General features: G+C 40.0%; 1 protein-coding gene across 1 annotated transcript in view; it reads left to right on the top strand.

The window, feature by feature from the left end:
• LOC123968504 (inactive phospholipase C-like protein 2) overlaps positions 1-25,318 on the top strand; it is a 42,804-nt gene extending 17,486 nt beyond the window's left edge. The window contains exons 2-6 of the mRNA XM_046045324.1: positions 6,806-9,283; positions 10,394-10,597; positions 14,914-14,989; positions 19,949-20,058; positions 24,224-25,318. Coding sequence (XP_045901280.1) covers positions 6,806-9,283; positions 10,394-10,597; positions 14,914-14,989; positions 19,949-20,058; positions 24,224-24,442 — 3,087 coding nt within the window. The 3' untranslated portion in view covers positions 24,443-25,318. The remainder of the gene's footprint in view (positions 1-6,805; positions 9,284-10,393; positions 10,598-14,913; positions 14,990-19,948; positions 20,059-24,223) is intronic.
• Positions 25,319-26,782: the final 1,464 nt, after the last annotated feature.

Below are 26,782 nucleotides of genomic sequence, written 5' to 3'. Positions count from 1 at the left end.
GGGCTGATTTCTCACCTTTCTTAGGATCATTGAGACCCCACGAGGTGAGATCTTGCATGGAGCCCCGGTCCGAGGGAGATTGACAGTCATGTTTAGCTTCTTCCATTTTCTAATGATTGCTCCAACAGTGGACCTTTTTTCACCAACCTGCTTGGCAATTTCCCCGTAGCCCTTTCCAGCCTTGTGGAGGTGTACAATTTTGTCTCTAGTGTCTTTGGACAGCTCTTTGGTCTTGGCCATGTTAGTAGTTGGATTCTTACTGATTGTATGGGGTGGACAGGTGTCTTTATGCAGCTAACGACCTCAAACAGGTGCATCTAATTTAGGATAATAAATGGAGTGGAGGTGGACATTTTGAAGGCAGACTAACAGGTCTTTGAGAGTCAGAATTCTAGCTGATAGACAGGTGTTCAAATACTTATTTGCAGCTGTATCATACAAATAAATAGTTAAAAAATCATACATTGTGATTTCTGGAATTTTTTTTTTTAGATTATGTCTCTCACAGTTTCAGACCCCTCCATGATTTCTAAGTGGGAGAACTTGCAAAATAGCAGGGTGTTCAAATACTTATTTTCCTCACTGTAGGACATAGTCTGCAACTTAATAAAGCATCAACAATGTGTAAAGGTACTTATTAATATTGAATACTAAATTAACAAATGAATTTTTTGTAACTGTGGTTAATGGCTCAATCAATATTTGAGAACATGAAAGGTTCTCTCACAAAGCCTAGAGCCAAAAACTAAAGAGCTGATGATGTAAATCTTGGAACAGGTCCATAGAGAAAAAGTTATTCATACTGAGAAATTAAACTTTTCTTTGAATAACACCTTCGAACTGCTTGTGCAAAATTTTTTGCATGTTGTCACTTGTGCGTATCCACCCACCAATGTTATACAATAAAGCATATGATCCTAAAGAGGTCAGAGAATCCAGGCAGCTGTACTTTTGATGAAGCTTTATAACCAAAGCGAGCAAGACCTAACGACTTATTAGTCTGATTAGTCAGTTTGTAAGTTACATTACATTAGCCAACACCCCTCAAATGTACATGCACATATTCTGAATACTGACAAGATATAATTGTTGACAAATATACAATATGGTAATAAACAGATGCAACCCGTATAAATAATATAGGTAAGAAATAAAATACAAAACCATCTAAAAAAAACGAAACCATTTAACGTCAAGAACTGAAGGGAAAGGACCTTAAATTGAGGTTCCTTTTTTGACATTAGCTCGAGCTGAACTCTAGTGACTGATAATGTTTAGTCACAACCACAAAGTTCCAAGAATAGACATGCAACTCTCGTTCATATTTGTTGAGGAAATGGTAGCACTTTAAAAGTTTACTCCCCAGGTACGATCTCTCTTCACACTTCATTTCACCAGCGACCGATATCATATGGTACAGAACAGAAGCAGCTGGGCCTTTACCAGGTTTAAACCCCTGTGGGACTTGACTGCAGTGCAGCTAGAACAAAAAGTCTCCTTTTGGTAAAATTACAATGCTTTTTACTGAAATATTGGTTAGGCTTTAGAATATTGAATGTTGAACATACCATTTCATGTACATTTTATTTACAAGTCCTATTGTTATTCAGTCTTGATGAAAAGGATTTTACAATTCATCTAAAGAGGTCTCACAGCATGTATCAAAAATAATCTTATCCCATCTCAGCCTCCTCTGCCTGTTGATCATATCAGGTTGTGTTAAGTCTTGTTATTTGATGATTCAAATTAAGAAGTATGTTAAATAAGACTTTCACAGGGAGATAATTGAGAAAATTAAAATCACTCTATAATTCACAATCAAATATGCTGCAATTTCTTTCTTTCCATAGTACGTTTTAAAGGATTACGGTAGAAGAACCTCTTCAGGCCAACTGATTTTCTAGTGGCAATCAGTTTCATAAGGCCTTTTGTTATTTACCCATGGGTTGGACTATTAGTCCTAAAAAAGGTACATATCCCACTGTTAGAGCAGTGGGATATGCATGAGCTGCTTAGGTAACCATGCTGTTACTCAGCTTGCTTGGTAGGTAGTGGAGGAGACTTTAATGCAGTCTGGGGTCTAATCCAGAGTTTGAAAATGATTCAGCGTCTGACTCTTGATAGCAGGACTGTGTTTACATTGTGCTGCAGGACTTAAATCTGATTGTTTCTAGCTCTAAAAAGAATATGTGCAGGATGACGGAATGTAACTAGTTTTTTTCTAACATAGATGTTGCATGTAATCATAAACAAGCCTTAATAATTGAGCACTGAGTATTCATAAACAGCATTGTTACAGTATTTTAAGCTAACAAATGTCCACATTTGTACCAGTCTGGTTGCCCTATTACATTTGTATTCTGTTGAAATTCTGCTCATTGAATCAATTTACATTTCTGTGAATTTAATCCAGTGCTGATCTAGAGTTGATATGCTGCAATGTGATTCACATTGTTTGTTACTGGGGAAGAAGGTAGAAAAGTTGAGCAGAGAGTGATGGGTCCCCTGTCATGTCCTCAGTTGCACAGACAGTTCATAACCGCTCACTGAGCCAGAAAAAATGCAGATTCAGTCCATTAGGGGATTCAGATTCCTATGGGATCAGTGAGCAGTTGGACATACTATGTCTTACTTTTTCACTTGCTTTCTCAGTGTCTCTTCCTGTATTTGCCTCTGTCTGGCTCCCTCTCTGTCTCCTTCATTCACTTACTCAGCACCCCCGCTCAAATACATATTGAAACAGCATATAAAGGCATACAAGTAATTACAATACATAATACATAATACAAAAATAACAAGCCACAGTTACACAAACAATTCTCTCAACAATGATGAAGGAAAGACTTGATCCCTAATTCCCCTGATATTGTTTAAAAATACAGTTTCACAGGTTTCAAAGAGGTGATGAGTAACAGCATTGTACAGGCATATGTTAACCACTGAAAACACAGTGTTCTCTTTAGTGACAGTACTTACTACCACAAAATTACTGTTACACATCAAGTGGGGATTGGATAATGTTGTTGATCAATACCAGTGACTCAGCATGTACTTACTGGTGCTGTAATTTCTGGCTTATGAAATGTACTTTACAGCTCACTCTTTCATAACAAACATTCTGCCCTGTGGAATTTTAATACACACCCAATCAAACTATACAGGTGACTTTATGATCACTAGTAAAGGTCACAAAACCCCTTAAAAGTCCAATGTATGCTAAATCACAGCAACTTTGAGGCTGTGATTTACTGGCATTATTACTTGGACATTTCGGGTACTCCTATTTCAAAGCTTGTTTTGGTGCTGTGCTTTTTTTCAGCCAACAAAAAAAACTTGAAGGTGGAGTTTAAACTTCAAGGAACAGAGATTAATAGATATGATCAGTATTTGTCTCTAGAACAATATGTCTTGGCATATAAAACCAACTATCTGATAGAACTATAAATAGACAATCTGATGATGGTGATCTCGTACTTTAAAGTACCATTTAAGGAATAATCAAACTATACCTATTGCAAAAGAAAACACCCTGGGCCATCTGACTTCCACCAGAGGCAGAAAAGGGAATGTTGTATAAGAATCAGGCTCCTCAGGAAATAATAACACATGCTAAGACAGAGATGGATGTGTGCAGTATTGTTTTCTAGTTTTGGTAAAGGAAGCAGAGGGAAATCCTGGGAGAAGGCATGGCTGCGCTGGCAGTACAGCAGGAAACAGAAACATTTCATTAAGTTGGATGTGACTAACTCAAGGTTAACATGAAAACAGCATGTCCACATTCTTGCCCAGATCATAAGGCTTATCTGCAGTCGTGCATACAGGTTTTAAGATCCCCTTTTATGTAATATACAATGAACTCTCCTTAAGCAGCAGACTGTGTAAAATAATGTGATTATTATGTTGACATTTTACTTGACATGGTCCATACATGGAGATGTGTAAGATTCTACCAATCAGAGTAAATGTGCCAGTCTGTGTTTTTTTTTCTCCAAAACTTCAATACACAGATGGGATTTATAATGATTAATTAATTTGGGAAAGCCATTACATAATATTATTTGGCCTTCTTACATTTTAGAATTGCCAAATTGACAGGCTTCCCTGGATCTGTTTCATAAGATGTTTATTATTTCACTTCAGTGAAATTGAGATGTTTTTCATGTTGGGGAGGACTTTGTTTAAGGCTCATTGGCTTCTGTCCTCCTCTTTACATATCCTTTTAGTTCTATTATTGTTGGTCATCTACTATGGTGTCTTAATTGTGTAAACAAATAAACAATCTGAGACTGTGGTGTGGGTCAGTATTCATTCTTTTTGCTGCATCTTGTCCAAAAAGTATATACATGTTGCAGTAAACCTAATCCATGTGTATTGCTTAACAGCATGTTGAGCCATGGTAGTGTGGTGAGACCACAGTGAGTAGACAGATAGTAGACAAAAACTAGTGATTATGATGAAATGGCTTCAAAAACTGCCACAAAAATTGATCCGCAGCTAGACTTTCATTTATGTTAGTATGCTGAATATCTGCTTTATATTGTCAGCTGAATGGGTGAAGTAAATGGAGGAAGATGTAAATTTATGCATTTAGAGACCTGTAGATAAATACACATGTAAGTCATAAGTGTAACCCATCAATCCTATTATTAAAACAAATTTTGTGACTTTGCCCATCTTTCCTTGAGACAGTACTGATTATTTTAGTATGTGAGGTATTCACGTCTCCGTTTGATTACATAAGGGGCAGTGAGAGATTTTGAGTATTTCAATAAACCCTAAAGGAAAATTAAGATCAAAGGTTTCTACTGGAGTGCAGCCTAAGAAATTCTTAACTTGGCAACATCATATAGTTTACAAAAATTTCATTTCATTCCTTTTTGTGGTACCATTAAGCTGCCACATGATGATTAACAAGGGTTTGGCTGGTGCTAAGTCCGTGAAATAAGTTTGAATAATCCAAAGTATAAAATTATTTTATATCTTATTTTATATTGTGCTGAAGGAACCTGCTGCAGTGGAAAGAGCAGGGTTCATTGAAAATGTCGGGAATGTGGCTGCCGTAGATGACTGGATTTGTGTGGGCGATAGTCTCTGAGGGAGGTTTCCTGTTGTATCTCCTTAATATACAGTGACAGGTACCTTAAGTCACCCAACAAAGTTGCTGCTGTGATTCGGCACAGAAAATTATCAGAAGGAACAAAGAGGAACCAGGAAGGAAGGACATCACATGTGTTCTGTTGTATTGTTCTGTAAGGTAGATACAAATTTGGTCTGTCTTTATGTTGAAAACTTGAAGGCACAATATTTAATCCTAAATCCTACTGAAAAAGACGTCTGTAATGCTTAAAATATTTTAGTGAAATAGGTATTTTGCTGAAGGCAAAAAGGTGAATGCCTGTATTCATTCAGATTTTATTCTTATTCAAGTGTCCATGTCACTCTAATTACAAGCAATGCATAGGCTGGCCTGTGTATGAGTATGAATGTGAAGTAATTTTAGGGGCCCATGCTTCTCCTTCGCCAAAGTGTTACATTTATAACGGTGCATTTTTTTTTTTTTTTGTACAAAAGAAAAGTACAAAATAGCATAAATTGTAAATACTCAAATAAAGTACACTAGTTTAGTAAATGTACAGTTACTTGTATTATTTGTGTGAACTTAAAGTTAGGGTTGGAAACGTTGGAAACACTAGCAAGAGACGGCTAGATTTCAAAAGTATCTAAGTGACAGTCTTTTCTATTGGATATTCTAAAATCTAAGATATAGCTTGCTCTTGCTAGTTTCTCCAAAGTTGTCTACCCCAGCTGGGAATGCTTGCAAACAATGGTTATCAAACATTACTCTTTTTAGACTCAGTTGATTTTGTTAGCTAATAATGAGAAACGGCACTTTTGGTCAAAACCCTTCCATCTTCACACTGTTAACTTTTCAAGAAGCAAGAAAACAATACCTTTATACAGCTGGCCTATTTCTCTCAAATACTGTCCACAAATCTGTCAAAATCTGTGTTAGTGGGCACTTCTCCTTTGCCGAGATAATCCATCCACCTCACAGGTGTGGCATATCAAGATGCTGAGCAGACAGCGTAGCATTAAGGGGGGGGTCCTGAAACCAGTCACGGTGACACCAGAACGGTGTCTGCCATCTGCCCTGTGCAGTTTGTGCAGAAATTCTTTGGTTATGCAAACAAATAGTTGCAGCAGCTGTCCGGGTGGCTGGTCTCGGACCATCTTGGAGGTAAAGATGCTGGATGTGGAGGTCCTCAGCTGGTGTGGTTACACGTGGTCTGCGGTTGTGAGGCCAGTTGGATGAACTGCCAAATTGCCTTTGGAAACTGCTTATAGTAGAGAAATGAACATTCAGTTCACGGGCAACAGCTCTGGTGGACATTCCTGCAGTCAGCATGCCAATTGCACGCTCCCTCAAAACTTACGACATCTGTGGCATTCTGCTGTGTGATGTAACTGCACATTTTCGAGTGGCCTTTTATTGTGGCCAGCCTAAGGAACACCTGTGCAATACCCACGCTGTCTGATCAGCATATTGATATGCCACACCTGTGAGGTGGATGGATTATCTCGGCAAAGGAGAAGTGCTCACTAACACGAATTGTGAAAGATTTGTCAACAATATTTGAGAGAAAGACACCTTTTGAGTAAATAGAGAAAGTCTTAAATCTTTGAGTTCAGCTCAGTGTTGCGTTTATAATTTTGTTCAGTATATTTAATAGTTTGGAGTCTTATAAATCTTCATCATTCAAATTCTATGAAAGATATTTATGCTCTATGTTTTGTTTCCTTTCAGGATGGCTCAAGACAACGTAAAGAAAGAAAGAAGACTGTCTCATTCAGCAGCATGCCCACTGAGAAGAAAATCAGCAGTGCAAGTGATTGCATCAGCGCAATGGTGGATGGCTCTGAGCTGAAGAAAGTGAGATCCAATTCACGCATTTACCACCGCTACTTTCTCCTTGATGCCGACATGCAGTCTTTGAGATGGGAGCCTTCAAAGAAGGAATCAGAAAAGGCCAAAATTGATGTCAAATCCATCAAGGAGGTTCGGACAGGAAAAAATACAGACACTTTTAGAACTAATGGAACCTATGATCAGTTATCAGAGGACTGTGCTTTCTCAATCATCTTTGGGGAGAACTATGAGTCCCTGGACTTGGTGGCAAACACTGCAGATGTAGCCAACATATGGGTGACAGGGCTGAGGTACCTGATCTCCTATGGGAAACATACCTTGAATATGATAGAGAGCAGTCAGAACAACATGCGTGCATCTTGGCTAGGTGAACTTTTTGATGAGGCAGACGGTAACAACAGCAAACAAATAACAATATGTGCTGCTGTGCAGCTAGTCAAAAAGTTGAACCCCGGACTTAAAAATGTGAAAATAGAACTCAAATTCAAGGAGCTTCACAAAGCTAAGGACAAAGCAGGTTCTGATGTGACAAAAGAAGAGTTCATTGAGGTCTTTCACGACCTTTGCACCAGACCAGAAATTTATTTTCTCTTTGTTCAGTTCTCCAGTAACAAAGAATTTCTGGATACCAAGGACTTGATGATATTTCTGGAGGCAGAGCAGGGTATGGCACAAGTCAGTGAAGACACCAGCTTAGAGGTCATTCAGAAATATGAACCGTCCAAAGAGGGCCAGCTGAAGAGTTGGCTTTCTCTTGATGGGTTTAACAACTATCTTATGTCTCCAGAGTGCCATATATTTGACCCTGAACAAAAAACAGTATGCCAAGACATGAATCAGCCCTTGTCCCACTATTACATCAATGCATCCCACAACACATATCTGATAGAAGATCAGTTCAGAGGTCCCTCTGATGTGACTGGGTATATCCGTGCCCTCAAGATGGGCTGTCGCAGTGTAGAGCTGGATGTGTGGGATGGACCTGATAACGAACCTGTTATTTACACTGGCCACACGATGACGTCACAGATTGTTTTTCGCAGCGTCATTGATGTCATCAACAAGTATGCCTTTGTTGCATCCGATTTTCCACTGATGCTGTGTTTAGAAAACCATTGTTCCTTAAAGCAACAAAGAGTCATGTTTCAACACCTAAAGAAGATCCTTGGAGATAAGATTCACCTAGATCATCCAAAACCTGAGGACTGCTATCTCCCCTCTCCCTCTGAACTGAAGGGAAAGATCCTGCTGAAGGGTAAGAAACTGAGCACGAACTGCACTGCTTCAGAAGGTGAGGTGACAGATGAGGACGAGGGGGCAGAGATGTCTCAAAGGATTGAGTCTGCGGAACAACAGACTACTGCACCCAAGAAATTCCAGCTGTCGAAGGACCTCTCAGATCTGGTGACCATGTGTAAGTCTGTTGAGTTCAAAGACTTCCCAACATCTTTCCATAGCCAGAAGCACTGGGAGCTCTGCTCTTTCAATGAGGTCTTTGCAAGTCGCTGTGCCAGTGACTTCCCAGGTGACTTTGTTAACTATAACAAGAAGTTCCTAGCGCGAGTTTACCCTAGCCCCATGCGGATTGACTCGAGCAACATGAATCCACAAGATTTCTGGAAGTGTGGTTGCCAGATTGTGGCAATGAACTACCAGACACCTGGCCTGATGATGGATTTAAACATCGGTTGGTTCCGTCAGAATGGGAACTGCGGCTATGTGCTGCGTCCAGCGATCATGAGGGAGCAGGTTTCATATTTTAGTGCAAACACTAAAGATTCAGTGCCTGGTGTGTCTCCACAGCTCTTACACATCAAGATCATTAGTGGACAAAACTTCCCAAAACCCAAAGGCTCAGGGGCCAAAGGAGACGTAGTAGACCCCTATGTGTATGTGGAAATACACGGCATTCCTGCTGACTGCGCTGAACAAAGGACTAAAACAGTCAGCCAGAATGGGGACAACCCTCTCTTTGATGAGAGCTTTGAGTTTCAGATAAATCTCCCCGAGCTTGCAATGGTGCGTTTTGTGGTGCTAGATGACGACTATATTGGTGATGAATTTATCGGCCAATATACAATCCCCTTTGAGTGTCTCCAGCCAGGATTTCGCCATGTACCACTGCAGTCTCTGACAGGAGAGGTTCTTCCACATACCTTATTGTTCGTTCATGTGGCTATAACCAATCGAAGAGGGGGCGGCAAACCACACAAAAGGGGACTGTCTGTGCGAAAGGGCAAGAGGAGTAGAGAGTATGCCAGCATGAGAGTGCTATTGATCAAGGCTTTGGATGATGTGTTCAAAACAGCCATACTGCCACTGAGGGAGGCAACAGACCTCAGAGAAAACATGCAGGTAAGACATTTAAATGAAACTCCCATCATGCTTATTGTGTTCACTAGTATCCTCATTCTCTGATGCACTACTAAGCCAACAATAACTGTATATGGCAAATGCATTCCAGCATGTTTTTTCTGTGAAAGGGTAGACTGAAAAAAAATGTAACCCCAAGTCAAGTATAGATTATAACCAGATTTATTACAAAGACTCTTGAGCATCTAAAAAGGCTCCCAATATGGAGAGAAACAGAAAACCACCAGACTGAATCAGATTTAATCAAATCCTCATGTGTTGCACAATAGTCAAAACCGTGAAACAAGTTGAGATGAGATTCCTGTTTACATGGTAGATAACCATAACTTCTAATGTTAAAATTGGAGAAGGTTACAATGGGATGGAAGAGCTCACAATCTTGTTGGAATTGTGACATTTGTTATGATGTTAAATCACTGCAGCTACAACAGATGATGAACATGGCCTTTAGCAAGCTGTTAACTTGTTTGAATCAAAACATTTTGTTATTCCTCCCAATCCGGACAAATCCAGAGTCATCCTGAACCAGTCATCTTTTCTTATATTAAGATAGCTTTGTCACCACAGGGATCATGACCAATTTTGTCTTATTCATGTCAATATTTATGTCATATTTGTGGTCTTCAGTCTTCATTTGAAGGACATAGGACATTTTATGAGAAATGCTGTACTGGATGGTCAGAACACTGGTCTCATGTTGTGTTCCTTCAGGCATTGTATTAGGATTTATTTTGGCAGCCCTGTTTATATTGCAGTCATTGTGTGATAACAAGTCACTGGCCTTGAGACTATAACACATCGTGGCCGCCCTGTCACAGTTCCACCCTGTTGTTTATATATGGTTTAAATTTGGCCTTTCACAGGAAGGTTAGGATTTGTGAGCGTGTGTGTGTGTTTGTTCCATTTCCATGTATAACTGGTGTCAGTCCAAAAGGATTCAGTGTTTATGAGTAGCTAACAAGCGCCAAAATTAAAGTTCTCACAGGTAATTAGTAAGCTTCCAGCCACTTCCTCTTGGGTGCTACTCTGGGGTTGTGGTTATATATTTAAATCAGATCAATGCTCAGCTGTTATTTCTATCTTCTTTTGCAGAATGCCATTGTTTCCTTCAAAGAGCTGTGCGGCCTTTCAGCAGTGGCTAACCTGAAGCAGTGCATCTTGGCCCTTTCCCCTCGACTGACTGGACCTGACAACAGCCCCCTTCTGATGTTCAACCTCAATGACCAGTACCCTAATTTGGAGCCCCAAGGCCTGCTATCAGAGGTCATCAAGAAAGTCGTCACCACCTATGATATGGTGAGTAGTAGTCAGAAATAAATGTTCACCATATCTGCACAGAAATAACATCTGGGAGCAAAAGTGATACAAGCAGATGAATCAGAAAAATGACCATAATTAAACCGCGAGAGGAAGAGACACAAATCACTGATCTGTGCGAGTAAAATATAAAAGTTCAGTTTAATCGGCTGATGTTTTGAAGTGCATGTATTTTTTTATTTTTTTTTCTTGTCCATCCTCCTTGTTCTTATGTGGGCAGCAGAGCACAGAGAGAAAAAAAACTTTATTTCTCAACATATGAACTGTAGTTTAAGGGGGATATGGCTATCTGTGTATACATGTATCTATATCTGTCTGTTCATCCATCCATTAAAGAGCGAACCAAGCGAACTGACTTTGATTCCAATCAAATCAATACCACGCTTTGCTGGACTTAATGGGGACATGCAGAGATGGTTAGGTAACGGACTAGAGCTCTGTTAAGTAATAAAATCAATGTTCACAAGTTATGCAACATGCCATTGACGCAATTCCCAGACAATGCCATTATCCTTAACATATCCTGTTCTCTTACATTGATTCTCAGCACACTAGGAGCAAGTCAACTTTCCATTATTATTTCAGGCAGGAGAAAGAAATCCCCAGTAAAAATTCACTGGCAGAAGTACAGCAACAAGTGCAACTACTTTGAATAATTTTGCATTCAGTAATTAGTTTGTTTTATCAGATGCATCTTTATCCTTTTGGCTGTAGCACTATGTCCCCAGAATATTTATTCAACACGGTAAGATTAGATTCCGTGTTTAGCATCACTGTCTGAGCCCAGCTGTTTTTGGTGTCCCACATTTACAGTGTGCATAGAGATAGAAAACCTTGTAATATTGCAAGGACACACATCATTTTAAGTTTGATACATTTGTACTATACTCTGACAGTCTGTGTGGCACTTTACACAAAGACGAGAGGTGTGCATACCTGTGTGACACACGTGTGAAGAACTGATAAATAAAATTACAGATTTAATTTATACTGTGACAGAAAAAAAGGGTGTAGAAAGTGTGTGAAGGAACACCACAACACAATTAAGTTTTATCTGCACCCAGCTATGTTAGTTTTATAGTACTGTTCATCCCCTGGGACTCAAAGATGATCATCTGAAAAGGGGGTGAAGCTGAAAAGACTCAGATGCAGACCGATTAAGGTGACCCCTCTGCTCTATTCGGACTCAGGAGTGGAGGGCTAGTTAATTGACCCTGATGGAAAGAGCGGCAGGAAATTTGAGTTGGAAGAAAGAAAAGATAAAATGATGGGTGTTTGGGGACCAAAATTTAATAAATTAAGAGCACGGGCTTAAGTAGTGTGAAGCCAGAGGAGGCGGAGCAGGAAGTTGCACAGCTGAAGGGGCACTGACAAGTACAGGCACAAATGAAACGATAAGAGCCAAACTTAAAGAATTGTAAATAATGTATAGAACAGCACAATTAGAAATTCAGATACTCTGTCAAAATCCACCACTGGGAGTATCCAGGCTGTCTTCCTATTTAGCAAAAATAGAATCTGGATCTCAATCCTTGCCCATTTGTGTGCTGAGAAAAAGGTGGAGAGACTCGGCATGATGCCAGATTATGGCCTCAGATAATACGGTCTGATTTCTGTTTTTGTTCTAAACAGATGAACTAAGGGCGCTGCCTGTAAATCGACATGAGTTAGGACAGCGCAGTCTCTCAAACACTGAACTGAAGGGGAAAACAAAGCCCATATGTTAGTCTCTCTTTTTTCTAACAGTAACCCAATCTTATTTTTTCTATGGCACTTGAATATATTAGAACTATATATAAATGTTAGTTCCATGTACTATTATTCATCTGTATATCCTGCATATCTCCAATATTTTGTATTCATAATTAAGGTCTGTTGTGTTTGGGTATTATGTAGTATTTCCCTTTAGTTTTTACTAGTTATATGCATACAAAGCTAACATTACCATAAAAATGTATGTGCACGTGTCTTTTGTTAAATGTGGGTTTGTTATAATAATAATATTAATAACAACAATAATAATAATAATAGAACTAAACATACTACTTACCAGAGGTAGTCTTTAGTGTGAAAATGAGTCCACCCACTTACCTTATAATGTGCCTTTAAATACATTTGAGATGCTGTGTCTGCCACCAAGACAGCAATTTCTTCTCCCATCAGGGAAGTAATCACAGTGTGCGCGACAGCTCTAAGTGCAGCAGCTGCAGCTGCGGAGTGACACAAACAGCCACAATCACTTAATCATGACTGCTTGTAGCATAACATGGTTGTGTTCGGAAACTGTAACTGTCCCCCGTACCGTACACGTTAATATCAGGGGAATGTACTGCATGTAATCATGCTAAAAAGGCTGCATGTTTTGTCTTTAGAAAATCCCTCACTTGGCCATGCCCTCACTAATTCTTTCAAAAAAATTGTGATGATGTAATGCAGGTTTGAAACTTGTGGAGGTAATTGTATGAACTTACTACAAGGAAATGTCATAGCACTAAAACAAGTAGTATCAGAATTCATGACTATCCATTGAGACTTGGTTGGATAAACAAATTTCCCTACCACAATGCTCTTAAAGGATAAGCCTGGTCTTGATCGGTATTTTTCTTACTGTCAATAAGTTTAATGAAATGACCCAAACCAACGATGTGTTAGGCTTACTCTCAATAATTTGAGTTCTTGACTTAGTTTGTGGCACTTACGCCTGAAGTCTATTGGTTCCTACTAATGACATAAATCTTCAAAAATGGGTTACAAATAAATACAGTAGTTTCACTTTTCAAATAGGGTCAGTAATTTCCTAACAGCTGTGCACTGTACTCTTAAACAGTTCCTCCAACAGGATTAACCAGTGCATGTATGGGGGGATTAATACATATTTGGTGTTCTTGTGAGTATTGCCAGCAGCAGGATAGTGTATGTGGGATTGACTCAAAATAAACTACAGTTCCCATCTTCATAGTAATGAAGGGTCATTTATGTGTTTTTAATAGTTTATGGACAACTATGGAGCACTGTGGCAAAGGGGCTTTGGATGCACAGGCAATAAAATAGAATATCACCAGACTAAAACTAAATTGTCTGCAGGAGGAATATGAGGATGCTACTAATTAAAATCTTTGTATTTCTGAAAGAAGCTTCCTTTTTTCACATTTCCCCACCATGCTGTTCCTGACACCTCCCTCCCCCTCTCCCCTTTCTCTTCTCTCGCTGGCTGGCCACAGAGCTGGCATGCTCCAGGGATCGATCTCAGGGAGATGATGTTGGTCACTATTGTTTTTCACAGAGTGGCTTTGTTACACTGGGCTCTAATGAAAGGCTGTTTTTCTTTTCTGCCTTTCTGTCTTGGCAGGTGAGCAGGGCAGCCTGTCTTTGTGACATGACCTTGCAGTGCACTTAAGTCACTTAGGGAGTGTACAAGTCAATTACAACACAAAGAACTCCATACCCAACAAGCACTAATTGAAATAAAAAACATAACATTTGAGTAGTGCATAGCCTCTCCTTCAGATCAAACAATTAAACTATTACTAATAGTAGTAATAGATAGTTGGAGAGAAAGATCCAGATGGTCTGTCAGGCACCCTGTTCACTCCGTGTTTATTTACCTCTATCTGTGACAGCCTACAGCATCACTAACCTCTGTGCAGCCATCCTTTCCTGTAAGGAAACCAAAGGCTTTTTTTAGGGTGGTGTAGGGAAGGTGTGGTGTTAGCATGTTTTATGTAAATAGATTCCCAAAGTCTGTCTTAACGACCACCACGAGAGTTTTAACAGTCTGCCGGTCAGCATAGTTTTTGCACTCAATTAAGGCTGATCATAACACCACAGGAGATAAACATAGCATCATTCACAGCTGCAATTTCACAGATAACCCAGTAGTGGTCTGCTTCAAAGTGACTCATGTTTACGTTTTACTCTCATCATAATGATATGAATTTGATTATGTGCCTTTTCTTTTTTTAGAGATTCTTTCAAAACCGAGCATTGTGATTGACAGTAATATTTTTCTCCGGAAGGCAAAAAGATACTGTTCTTGTTGGAAGAAAACAAGTATGGTAACTTTTAATAAACACCCTAATTGCTTGTGCCTCCTTCCCTCTAATTTTGGCTTTAAAAAGCGCAGTTCAGCGACCACGCCCACTGATGTGCCTCTTAATAACAGCTTGTTTTTGTGAGCCCTCCCTGGATAGAAACACCCGGCCACCAGACTGAGACTGCACTCTGCTTTATTGTGGGATGCTAGTTTTGCTGATGTGGAAAATTAAGGCAAATATGAACAGTATGTCTCCTTTCAGGTGATCCAGACCAGCAAGACTCTGCTGGAGAACTTTGAGGGGATGTATGAGAAAATTCTACAAACCCAAAAAGCAGGTAAGACATCGGTCAGATGGCAGAGGAGAACAACCATGAAAGGCTGTTTCCTGACACCATTAGACAGCTCCTGAATGTTTCGTATGTCCCCGCCATCTCTTTGAAGCCACACAATGCCGATCACTCAATTTGAGTAGAGCTGATTATACTTTGCTTATTTCCATAAGTGGAATTGCCATTTGAGACATGTTCCAAGTATCCGATCCAGTCACCATTTCCCTTTGAAAAGCTATGGTTCAGACAGAGGTGTTTAATTCACACCAGTCACAGCCTCTGTGCTATATTCTAATTACAAGGTTCAGAGAGATGAGAATGAACTGGAGCAAGACTACATCAAAGCTAACAGATGGCAGTCCATCTAGTTGTCCACCAGACACGCTATACTATTTTGACCTTCATGTGTGTATTTAATTTGTTTACGATGTTCTTGCTTTCTTAGCCTAGTGTAACATAATGACTTAATGTGGCCAGGGGTAAAGTAACTCCACATAGCCTTTCTGGGAAGCAAAGTTTGATTGGCAGCTCATGAGTGAAGGCTCTGCTGGATTCAAGAATATGCACGCAGACACAGTCTCAAGAGAGACAATGCTGGCATAGGATGCTGTCGAAAGGATGGACAACTCTCTTCCGTCTTGTTTTTTTTCTTTCTCTGTTCTCCTGTTAAATTCAATCTTCATTCTCAGGGGTCTGCATTAGGGTTGGTCCGATAGACGATGCACCCCCCACCAGCAAAAAAACAACTCAAATTTTCATATCATACCACCATGTGAAAGCAGGTTTTAATGACCACGAACTAATTATTGTTTTTAAGTATGCGTTGCACCTGCATCGGAATTCCCTACCCTAGCTGCACGCCGGTTTATTAATTACACAGCCGATCGAACAACTGAAACCAACATCTGCACCCTGTGTGTTCACTGCTGCTTTACCTGTTCCGCGCGTAAAATATCCACCGCGTCTTGTAACCCAAGTTAATAGTCTACAATTTTTTTTCCTGAGTGAAATCTCTGCGAGAAGACCCCCCCCCCGTTAATTTTGACATTAATGTTCCATCTAAATAGCATTGAAGGTTAATTTATGATTGCCTGATGGAAGCGCTAAGTGAGATTAGGAGGGAGGAAAGACGGACCATCATTACCACGACTCAGCGTTATTGGTTCTTTAGATGGATGATTTGCAAAATATTCCATTTCTATTGTCTTGGTACATCAGAGAGGGGGACTGTCTTTGAGCGAATGCAGATCAAAGGCTTTGTGGTGGGGTTTTTTTGTTTGTATTTTTCCTTGGTGTTTTCAGTTGGACCACCTTCCAGCCCTTAACAATTACCAGTCAGTGGGTTACTGGCACCAGAAAGATCCCCCCTTCAAAGCTTCAGCTCACATCTGTGCAGCTGGAAATTCTATTTTGGCCGTTACTGGAAAATGGATACTGTGAAATGAGTGAGTTGAGTCTGCATTATTTAGTCATTATGGCCCTGTTCATCTGTACAGCCTTCGTCAGCATCTTCTATTTTTTGAGACCACCTGCTGTTTTGCCAGCAGTGAACAGATCTACAGTATGAAATGTACAAAATGTACAGATAATATTACACACCATTTGATTCGTAGAGCAAGTGTGCATTGTGAAATGTTGTGCTGCCCGAGTTCTACTTGATGCTCATCCTTCGTGGGACTTATTTATGTCATTGCTTAGAAATAATTGTACAAAAGTACAGGTCTACCAGACATTACTGGATTGTCTACTTCATTACTTACCTATCTTTACAAAATGGCATTTCATCATGAGTAAGTTTCAGGGCAGATGAATCTATAACAGGATCTGCTTTAGCTATCCTTTTTGCAGAGTTTTGGCCCTTTGATAAATGCCTCGTCAGTGTGAATCATTCTTTTATATGACACAATAGTCAAATGAATAATAGCAGTGAAAACGCTCAAGTAGACAAAACCTTTTTCAAAAGCTTCCACAGAAGCTCTGCGGGGCTTTTGGTCTCAAAGCGCCATAATATACGATTACCTAAAATCAGCTGGAGAAGATTCAACAGCCAACAATTGCAAACTAGGACACAACAGATGGCAAACTGATGAACTTGAACATTGACTTATTTTCCATCCTGAACTGACAATTTTATCCCAGCGGTGTGTGTGTGTGTGTGTGTGTGTGTGTGCGTGTGTGTGTGTGCGTGTGCGCACGCGCATGTGGTGTGGTTTCGTGTACTTGTCTGTTGTGTTGAAACTGGGTCAGTACAAACCCAATTCCCCCTTTACAGCAAGCGGAACATTCTAGCAGCAACAGCTATTAAAGTTGTGAATAATCCATCACATCAGCTCAGACAGGGCCCACTTTCCCCAAAGAAAAAAACACCCACACAAAGGCAGTGTCAGAACAGTCAGGTGTTTGCAGCACAAACATGGATGTCACTTCCCTCACCGACACTCACTTAGGTTCCATTTAGCATTCAGGACAGCTGGATGGCTGATCCTGCTGCAGACTAACAAGACCAGAAGATGTTCTTAAATGCCAAGTGAAAAATGATTGTGTTCTGCCGAGCAGACTGAAGCTGCAGTGACATTTTTCAGAATGCAAAGCAAAGAGCTGTTTGTGTTACACAAATTAAAACACCTTTTAATGTGGATTCCAAGGTCATTCAGTATGTAGGGTGGTGTGTTACTATACTTTGTTTTGTTAAGGTTATTTTTTTTTATATCAAGGATTTCTTTACTTACTTATATATAAGTTACTTATATATATAATTTGATAATCTCTTAATTGGTTTTTAGTCATTTTTGCCAAACAAAAGATGCCAAACATTCACTGGTTCCAGCTCAAATGTGATGGTTTCCTGGTTTTCAGTAACATATGTGATGTAAATATATGGGCTTTGGACTGTTGGTCAGACAAAACAAGTAATATGAAGAGGTCACCTTGGCCTCCGAAGAAATTGTGATGGGTGTTTTGTTCATATTTGTTTGACATTTCATAGAAGACGTGATTAGTTAATTGTAACAATAACCAGCAGATTCATTGATCATGAAAATAATTGCTAAGAAGACCCCATAGTTTATTATTATCAATCAATCATGGTTTACAGCTTTTCCTCCCTCTTGCTCTTTTGGTGATATTCTCTGGTATGAGTCGATACAATTAAAACAATTATCAATAACCATCCAGTAGATAAATGGCACTCCATACTGTAGTTGTTTCAAGCTGTGATACATGCGAGGATCAGCCTTTAATGTACAGTTGCCATCTTGCAGCATTACCTCACAGAGATCATAGCCTGAAATGCCTTGCTGAGATTGAGCTTCCCCCTTTCTTGCCTGCCAGACTCCATAAAATGTTGCTAAGCAACCTCCAGAGTGTGTGTGTGTGAGTGTGTGTGAGAGAGAGAGAGAGAGAGAGATAGAGGAAGCTGTACACCTTCATCACAGTCATGGTTCACGTGCACGGCAGCAACAGCAGCTCTGTATTTCCAGAAAAATGACCTGAAATCGAAGAGAAATACTAAATGTCTGTCAGTAAATCCTGTCAGTTGTTTGAGGTCATATTCAGCTATTCAGCCTGAGATTTATTGGAGAGATTTGCACTAAAACAGCCCAACCCCACATCTATTATGGCGATTTCTTACGAAGGGGGGTCTCTCTCACGTGCACACCACGTTTCCATGGCAACAGCTGCAACAGGGGACCCTCGCTGATATCAAGAGCTACAAGCAGAAATGTGCATGTTCACTGTAGGAATTTCCATTGCAGAAGGGTGTTACGCAGTTATGGGCTTTGTACGTAGCAGGAACTCCATCTCCCTTTGGTTTATTTATCTCGCAGGCTGTGGTTGCCTGTTGCTACAGTGTCAGTGCTGCACTGTAAAGCCAGCTCGACATTAAACATGTCCTTACCCAGACTCAGTCACGCAAAGGGAAAGAAAGGGAGAGGAAGAGAGGAGGTGGGAAAGCTCCTGAGGACACAAATCCCTCCTCTGTTCGATGTCTTGATGCTAATCCACAGTGAAAGAACGTCATGTCTGTCTGCCTACACTGCATCTCTCCTCTGCCTCTCTCTGTTTCCGGGCTGCTTTCTTTTCCCTCTCATCCTGCCTCACTGCTTCCTTCCACTCTGCTTTTTGTTTTTCTGTCTGCCTTTCAGTTGTGCCTTTTTGCTTTCCCTTTACTAATTCAGTTTTTTTTTCCTATTCCTGTCCCTTGACATCCCATCAACATATCGCTGGGATGTGCCACAGCGCTTTACCCTCCACTAACTTCTAACCCCAGGATACAGATTTCAGATTTATGACAGTGAAGCAAGGTGTTGCTGAAGGAGTGCACACATGCTCAACAAACTGTTCCCAGTTGACAGGGACAACACCATGAAAATTAATGCAACACTGTGTGGATTGTTAAAAACCAACAGTATGTATCTTACTTTATTAGCTATCAAATACTGACTTTCTGTATAGAAATAAATTTGGTCACACTTCCCTCTATCACAATAATGCTTGTCTTTTTTTTTCCAGTCACATCTGCTATCCACAAAATAGTGAGAAATCTTAACATTGTGATGGCATGTGCTTGTGCAGTTTCCCTTCTTAAAATCTAAAACCCAACCCTCGGTCTCCTAAATTTGTTCTGAAATTCGCACCAGAGGTCTACATTTATTAGACCAGACTATCTAAAATAACACTGCCGACGTACAATAAGGAGAGAGGAATCCTCCTCCACAACCAGAGACTGTACTTCCACTTACTCAACCCTTCTGCTGCAGGAGGAGACTGTGAAATGTTGACAGTACATGCCAGTGTCTTTGCTCTAATGTATTTCCTCACAGTGACAACAGGCTTAGCACCCAGTCACATCTCTCAGACTCCAGTCACCTCACAGCTGGTTGCTCTTCTGTCTCACAAAACCACCATGAATTCCAACCATAGAGAGTGACTTCACACTCGTTCTCATCTGTCTTTCTCTCTCAGCGATGGAATTTCATGTGAATCTCCATGACTTGGCCGTGAAGGAAGGGTTGAAGGGCAGGAAGCTGCACAAGGCGGTGGAGAGCTTCACATGGAACATCACAATACTGAAGGTGAGATTGTCATTCACAGCAGGCAGTACGTGACCACTGTGTAACTCCATGCAATAAATGGTTTTCAGAAATTGTCATGTGCAGTTGCCACATTGCACACAGTAATATGTAATGTGTTACTTCCCACATGCTTGCAAAATACATAAAAACATGTCCAGTAGCTGCTGTAGGAATCTTACTATGCGTCATTCCAGTTGTGAACTCTCCTGTTAAGGCTGGACATTTCCAAGCACAGTTGTCATGGGGAGCACAAACACCAATTAATGAGTCCTTATCTCAGTTGACATCTCCTAGGAATCTTTCTGTATCCTAGTAAGCAAAGTTGGTTAATGAAAATAAAACCAAGTGATGCCTCTCTGGTGTTTAATAGACAAGCTTAGTAATTCTCAGACAACACCGGAGTTCCCCACCCCCGCAGCCTCCGATGCTGGCAAGCAGTGCACTGGTTGTAACCAGGCTGTAACTCGGGACAGACTGGGCCTTTTTCCGACTTGTGAGTTTGGTCTGAAATGCCATTTCACAGATAATTCCTGAGCTGACTGGTGGCTGTGTGTGTGTTTCTGGCACCGATCGGCACAATATGCTTGCCTTACTACACATGTCTTTCTGTTGTGCATTTTTCCTGTCTGGCAAAGTGGCGGATGGCCCAAAGATTTCAATCGCCACCACCATATTACCCGCAGGTGGCGGGCGCTACTTTCATTCTCTGTGTGAAACTAAAGGTTCTGTAGAGTCAGCTTCTGTCAAACTTAAGGCCATTACACAACAAGTCAAGGTAACATGCAAAGTTGATGCTTCGTCTGCAGACTGCTTTCCTCTTGGGTGTCACGTGAACAGAGTGTAATCGCAGCCTTTGCGATTAGAAAATAAATTTTTTTCACATCACAATATCGCAAATGCAATTAATCATTCAGCCCTAGTTAGTAGTGTGCAGGGGGCTTCTGTGCTCTTAATTCCTTTAAACCAATGATGTTCTTGGACAGGTGCACAGAAAATAAGCAACTTTTAAACTAGTGATTACTGCTACTAGCTGTCATTTCTCTCTCCAGGTTTTGAAGTTAACTTTTTTTACTGCCTGCCACTGTGGCAGACACGTGTTTTTTTGTTTTTTTTTTTGCTTTGTTTGTGTGCTAAATAACATTCAGCGGGTATCATTTAATGTAAATTATGTTGTTATGAAATGTTTAATATACACTGAACAAAATTATAAATGCAACACTGTTTTTGCCCACATTCATCATGAGCTGACCTCAAAGATCTAAGACTTTCTCTATGTACACAAAAGGCCTATTTCTCTCAAATGTTGTTCACAAATCTGTGTTAGTGAGCACTTCTCCTTCGCCGAGATAATCCATCCATCTCACAGGTGTTGCATATCAAGATGCTGAGCAGACAGCATGGGTATTGCACAGGTGTGTCTTTGGCTGGCCACAATAAAAGGCCACTCAAAAATGTGCAGTTTCACTGTATTTGGGGGGTGCGGGGTCCAGGGGGATCCAGAAACCAGTCAGTATCTGGTGTGTACACCATTTGCCTCACGCAGTGCAACACATCTCCTTCACATAGATTTGATTGGGTTGTTGATTGTGGCCTGTGGAATGTTGGTCCACTCCTCTTCAATGGCTGTGCGAAGTTGCAATTTGCCAATTGCGCGCTCCCTCAAAACTTGCGACATCAGTGGAATTGTGCTGTGTGATGGAACTGCACATTTTCGAGTGGCCTTTTATTGTGGCCAGCCTAAGGCACACCTGTACAATACCCATGCTGTCTGATGAGCATACTGATATGCCACACCTGTGAGGTGGATGGATTATCTCGGCAAAGGAGAAGTGCTCACTAACACACATTTTGACAGATTTTATTTTGTGAACAATATTTGGCCTTTTGTGTACATAGAGGAAGGCTTATATCTTTGAGGTCAGCTCATGATGAATGGGGGCTAAAGCATTGCATTTATAATTTTGTTCAGTGTATTTACACAATCACTCCACCTTACTTAATCACTAACAACCTGGGATTTCAAAGGTACCTCAGACAAGACACACAAAGAACACAAGAACTTGAAGTTCACCAAAGAGTAAAATACAGTCAGTGCTGAAAACAAAACCCACATTTCAACTATCAATGAATGGGTCCTTATCTCAACAAAAAGCGCCTCTTCTGGATCCTCACAAACAAACTAAAAACTAATTTTGAGTTTTAATACAAAAGTTGGCCAAAAAAAGTCACTAGTCTACCTATTTTAAGCCTCTCTGTGCTTCATGTATTTTCTACACCTCGTGTATTTTCCTCGCCTTTTCAAACTCCACTGACACAACAAGTAGTAATTATTGATCAATGACCTTCTGCATATTTATCTGTGTTATTTGCACGTGTTAATTAAGATTACCTCACAAGTAGCTCAGCTATAATTTATATTTTTTCCCCAGTTGAGTTGAGTCAGTCAAGTTTGTGTTAATTCACTGCGTGTGCTGCATTTCTTGTCCATGTTTAATCTGGGGCTCTACTTATATGGATCTTATCGTTGGCAGGCTTACTATTTAAAAAGAGAGATTTTTAAAAGTACATCAAGTTATCGACTGGAGGTCTTTTAAGATTTAAAAATGACCTCCATCCAACAAAAAGTACAAAAAGTTTCCAGAAGCCATTTTCATACATGGAGAACACAACATTTCTGGCCTCATTTAACTGTCAAAGTGACGGCTTCTTGTCATCCAGACATGGGTATCCATTGTGTAAATGTTCCTTATGGCTTTATGCAGACATGACCTTTATGGAAATGGCAACAATCCTTGCACGATATTCAGCACCTGGTGTGCAAGAAAGAACAGATCTGCCGAGGTGGAAAGAAACTATTTCACGGATGTGTCAGTGAAATTATTTTGCCATCATCCTTAATCAATGACTATTGTCAGTGGGAGGTATGCTCTACCTGCCGTAATAAATCCCTGATAAATTCTCATAAATTTATATTTTCTAATGTCAGAAAGTGCATAAGAATAGAATGACAAGATGTTGGGCCTCACTCCAAAGCATGCTTTATGTGAAATATTTTGCTTGATTTTCATAATTTCATTAATGAAGTTGGCACAAACGAAAAGCAAAAACATGGAAAGAAAGTGATGGTCAGATAATTATTATGGTGGAAGGAGGTTAAATTTTTTTTAGATATCATGAGAAGAATCTCCTCAGCACCTTAGCATTGGCTCATTTAGGATGTTTTGTTTATTAAACAACTATATTTTCTTTGTGCATAAGAGGGATACATGATTCATTATTATTGCTTAAGATATGCATTTAAGCCCTCTTTTTGTATTTAACCTTGTGCCACCTGACCTTTTTTGCATTAATGTGAAGACTAGGCGATTCGTCAACGTAGTCGATTACGTAAATATGTCGAATCGCATTACGTGCGTCGAACACTGAATCCGATGTTAGCAGGGATTCCCCCGGACAAGCTCCAGCTACAAGACCGCGCCTTCGGCCGTCTAAAGTCTGGGAGTATTCTAGACAGACACTCAGCAACGTGCTGCTCCTGAGCAACTGCTGTCCACGAATACGTGAAACAGCATGAACACGTGAAGCGAAAGTACCCCGGAGCACTGATGGCAGCGCTGCAAATCGTGTTTACTTTCCGTCTCTACACAAGCACGGCACATTATCACCACACGTAGACACTTATAATAATATATTTTAAGTAGTATTTCTTCATCGCCTTCATGTTAAAAGTAATTTCTACCCACTGCTGCATTTAAGATATGCTACTATTATTGTCATTATTCTAATATTCTTCTTCAGGATGATTGAATAAAATATTGATTAGATATGTTTTTGATATTTATTTTGGATAGATTGTTATGTTAATCGAGTAATAGGCAACTTTTGTTTCTTTAGAATTCACAAAATTAGTCGTTAGATTAATCGACTAATCAAAGAAAAAATCATTAATCATCTTGAAAAATAATTATGTACAGCACTAGTGACGAAATTTTAAAACAAACTTGTGCCTTAACTTGTTACTGGGTCTGATCAAGTTCGAATTCTGTTGTGACTTTTATTTAAAAGTTAATAAGTTATTATATTGACATGAGACAAAGATGTAAAACTGCCATTACATTTACATATCGAGGTGCGATTGTGCTAACACTTGTCAATATTCCCTCAGGGTCAGGCAGACCTACTGAAGCACGCCAGGAGTGAAGTCCAGGAAAACCTCAAGCAGATCCACTATGCTGCGCTCACCTGTAACCTGAGTAAAGGCAGACCAGTGGGTAGCTCCTCCGGCTCAGAGACGAGGAACAGACGCAGCCTCGAGGCCATTCCTGAGAAGGCCATTCCTGAGAAGGCCACTGGGGAAGAGGGGCTCACTGATGAAGACAATTAAAGACCCCCCAATCCTGCCCTGGTGCTCTCCTGGCACCCCACATTCAGACCTCTACTCTGTTCCTGCCTCCTGAGCTCAAAACCCAAAGCTCTCTCTCTTTCCATCCTTAAGCACTCTTTACCCTGGCATCATCGCTCTACATACACACCAGTGTTTTTCCACATTCCATCATGTACATTCCTGTATCCCAAGCACAGCTGTAATTTCTAACTTCTGCCTCGTAATTGCCAATACATTGCCAAAACTACTCCAAGACACAAATCCTACCCAAATTAAGATCACACAAAGTTTAGAGAAGTGTGGAAAATTACTGTCATTTATTCTAAGTCTTAAAATGTTTAGGAGCTGCACTGAAAGCTGGAAAAGCATGACATATTTTAAACATTTGCTACACATCTGAAGCTACCTAGCTGTTTTGTGCACAAATTATATAAATACCAAATCTTAACATCCAGCAAAAATATAACTTTGGGGGATTATCAGTGCCAGACATAAATCCTAATTTTCCCTAGCATAAAAGTCAAACCTCTTAATCTACAGTCCTAATGCATTACTTTGTCACCTTGACTCTTATTTCCTTGAAGAGCCGAGTGAACTACCAGCCAAGTGACCATTTAAGACATTGACCTACTGTTCAGAAACATTGTACTTCTACTCAGCAGACCAGGATGTTGCCTGAAAAGAAAGAGTCCTTGGATTGTTGTGACAGATTTCTTAAAAGCACAATTTTTTTGGAGTTTTGGATGTAACGGGACAGAAGGAGCGAAAAAGGGGAAGGAACAAAAGTGTCATGAGAGTAAAGAGCTGTTTACAATACTGAAATTGTTCATCATCTTGTCTGCCAAAATAGTATAATATACTATGTGTATATATGGAGTTTCCTGTTACCTTTTTTTTCTGCAGAGTGCATCATTTTATTATTGTATACTTGGAGATTTAAGATTTATTTTATAAAAGATATATGAACATGTCTGTGGGAAAACAAAACATTTTATTTGTATGTAGATATCTGATAACGAGGGATGTCACTAGAAAAAGTGACCTCAAGAGTTTTCCCGGCGGAGAGCTCCTACATGTCGAGACAGAAGGACTAATAGAATGTATTCATACTGTTTGTGGTGCAAACAACAGCAAAGGCTCAAAAATCACAACCAGCAACTGAATGAGAAAGGAACCATGACTGGGTGTTGATAACATGCACTCAAAACAGTTTTCACACATTTTCATATTTCAGCATTTCATTTGGCCTTTATTTTGAGGGCACTGAAAATAAATCACTTGGAGTTTTGAGCCAATTCAAATGTATGCTCTGAATTTTCTACCAATGTAAAAACTAATTTCGCAGTTACTTTTAGAAGTCTACAACCCATAAAGTGTGCCACATTTGTCTTTTCCAGGTGTGCTACCAACCAATTCCACAGTTGTTTAAAACACCCCAATGAGAAATCAGCCCTGAACGGTTTAAAAACAAATTCCCTTGTTTACTTGTAATCATTTGGTACAGTTATCTTACTGTGCAGAATGATTGAATACCTCTCACAGGAAACTAGCGTGATGTGTCTGGACTGCACACTGAATGGGAGGTCATGTAGAAAACAAAGACAGTGGTGTTATTTTAATCATGCAGTTTAAGCTATTACTTGTTTGGAAGAGGTTTCTCTGTTCAGTACTAAAGAGCTTCGCCATGTTTTATCTTGCAGTGCACTGTTAAATGGAAATTGCAGATCACCCACTTACAGTGGTGTGTAAAAGTATTTGCCCCCTTCCTGATTTCTTTTTTTTTTTGCATGTTTGTCACAATGACATGTTTCAGATAAAACAAATTGAATTATTAGACAAAGATAACACAAGTAAACACAAAATGCAGTTTTTAAATGAATGTTTTTAAAATTAAGGTAAAAAAATCCAAACCTACATGGCCCTGTGTTAGGGGAAAAAGTGATAGCACCCCCGGTTAAAACATAAATCAACTCTGGTTTATCACATCTTTGGAAAGCTGAGTTCAATTTCTCTAGCCACACCCAGACCTGATTACTGCCACACCTGTTCTCAGTCAAGAAATCACTTAAATAGGACCTGCCTGACAAAGTGAAGTAGACCAAAAGATCCTCAAAAGCTAGACATCATGCTGTGATCCAAATAAATTCAGGAACAAATGTGAAATAGAGTAATTGACATTTATCAGTCTGGAAAAGGTTATAAATCAATTTCTAAAGCTTTGGGACTCCAGCGATCAACAGTGAAAGCCATTATCCACAAATGGCAAAAACATGGAACAGTGGTGAACCTTCTCAAGAGTGGCCGGCCGACCAAAATTACCCCAAGAGCGCAGCAATGACT

This window comes from Micropterus dolomieu, linkage group LG03 (assembly GCF_021292245.1).
Source record: "Micropterus dolomieu isolate WLL.071019.BEF.003 ecotype Adirondacks linkage group LG03, ASM2129224v1, whole genome shotgun sequence".
Classification (NCBI taxonomy): domain Eukaryota; kingdom Metazoa; phylum Chordata; class Actinopteri; order Centrarchiformes; family Centrarchidae; genus Micropterus; species Micropterus dolomieu.
Note: the sequence above shows the minus strand (reverse complement) of the source record. Positions and strands in the feature narration are given on the sequence as shown.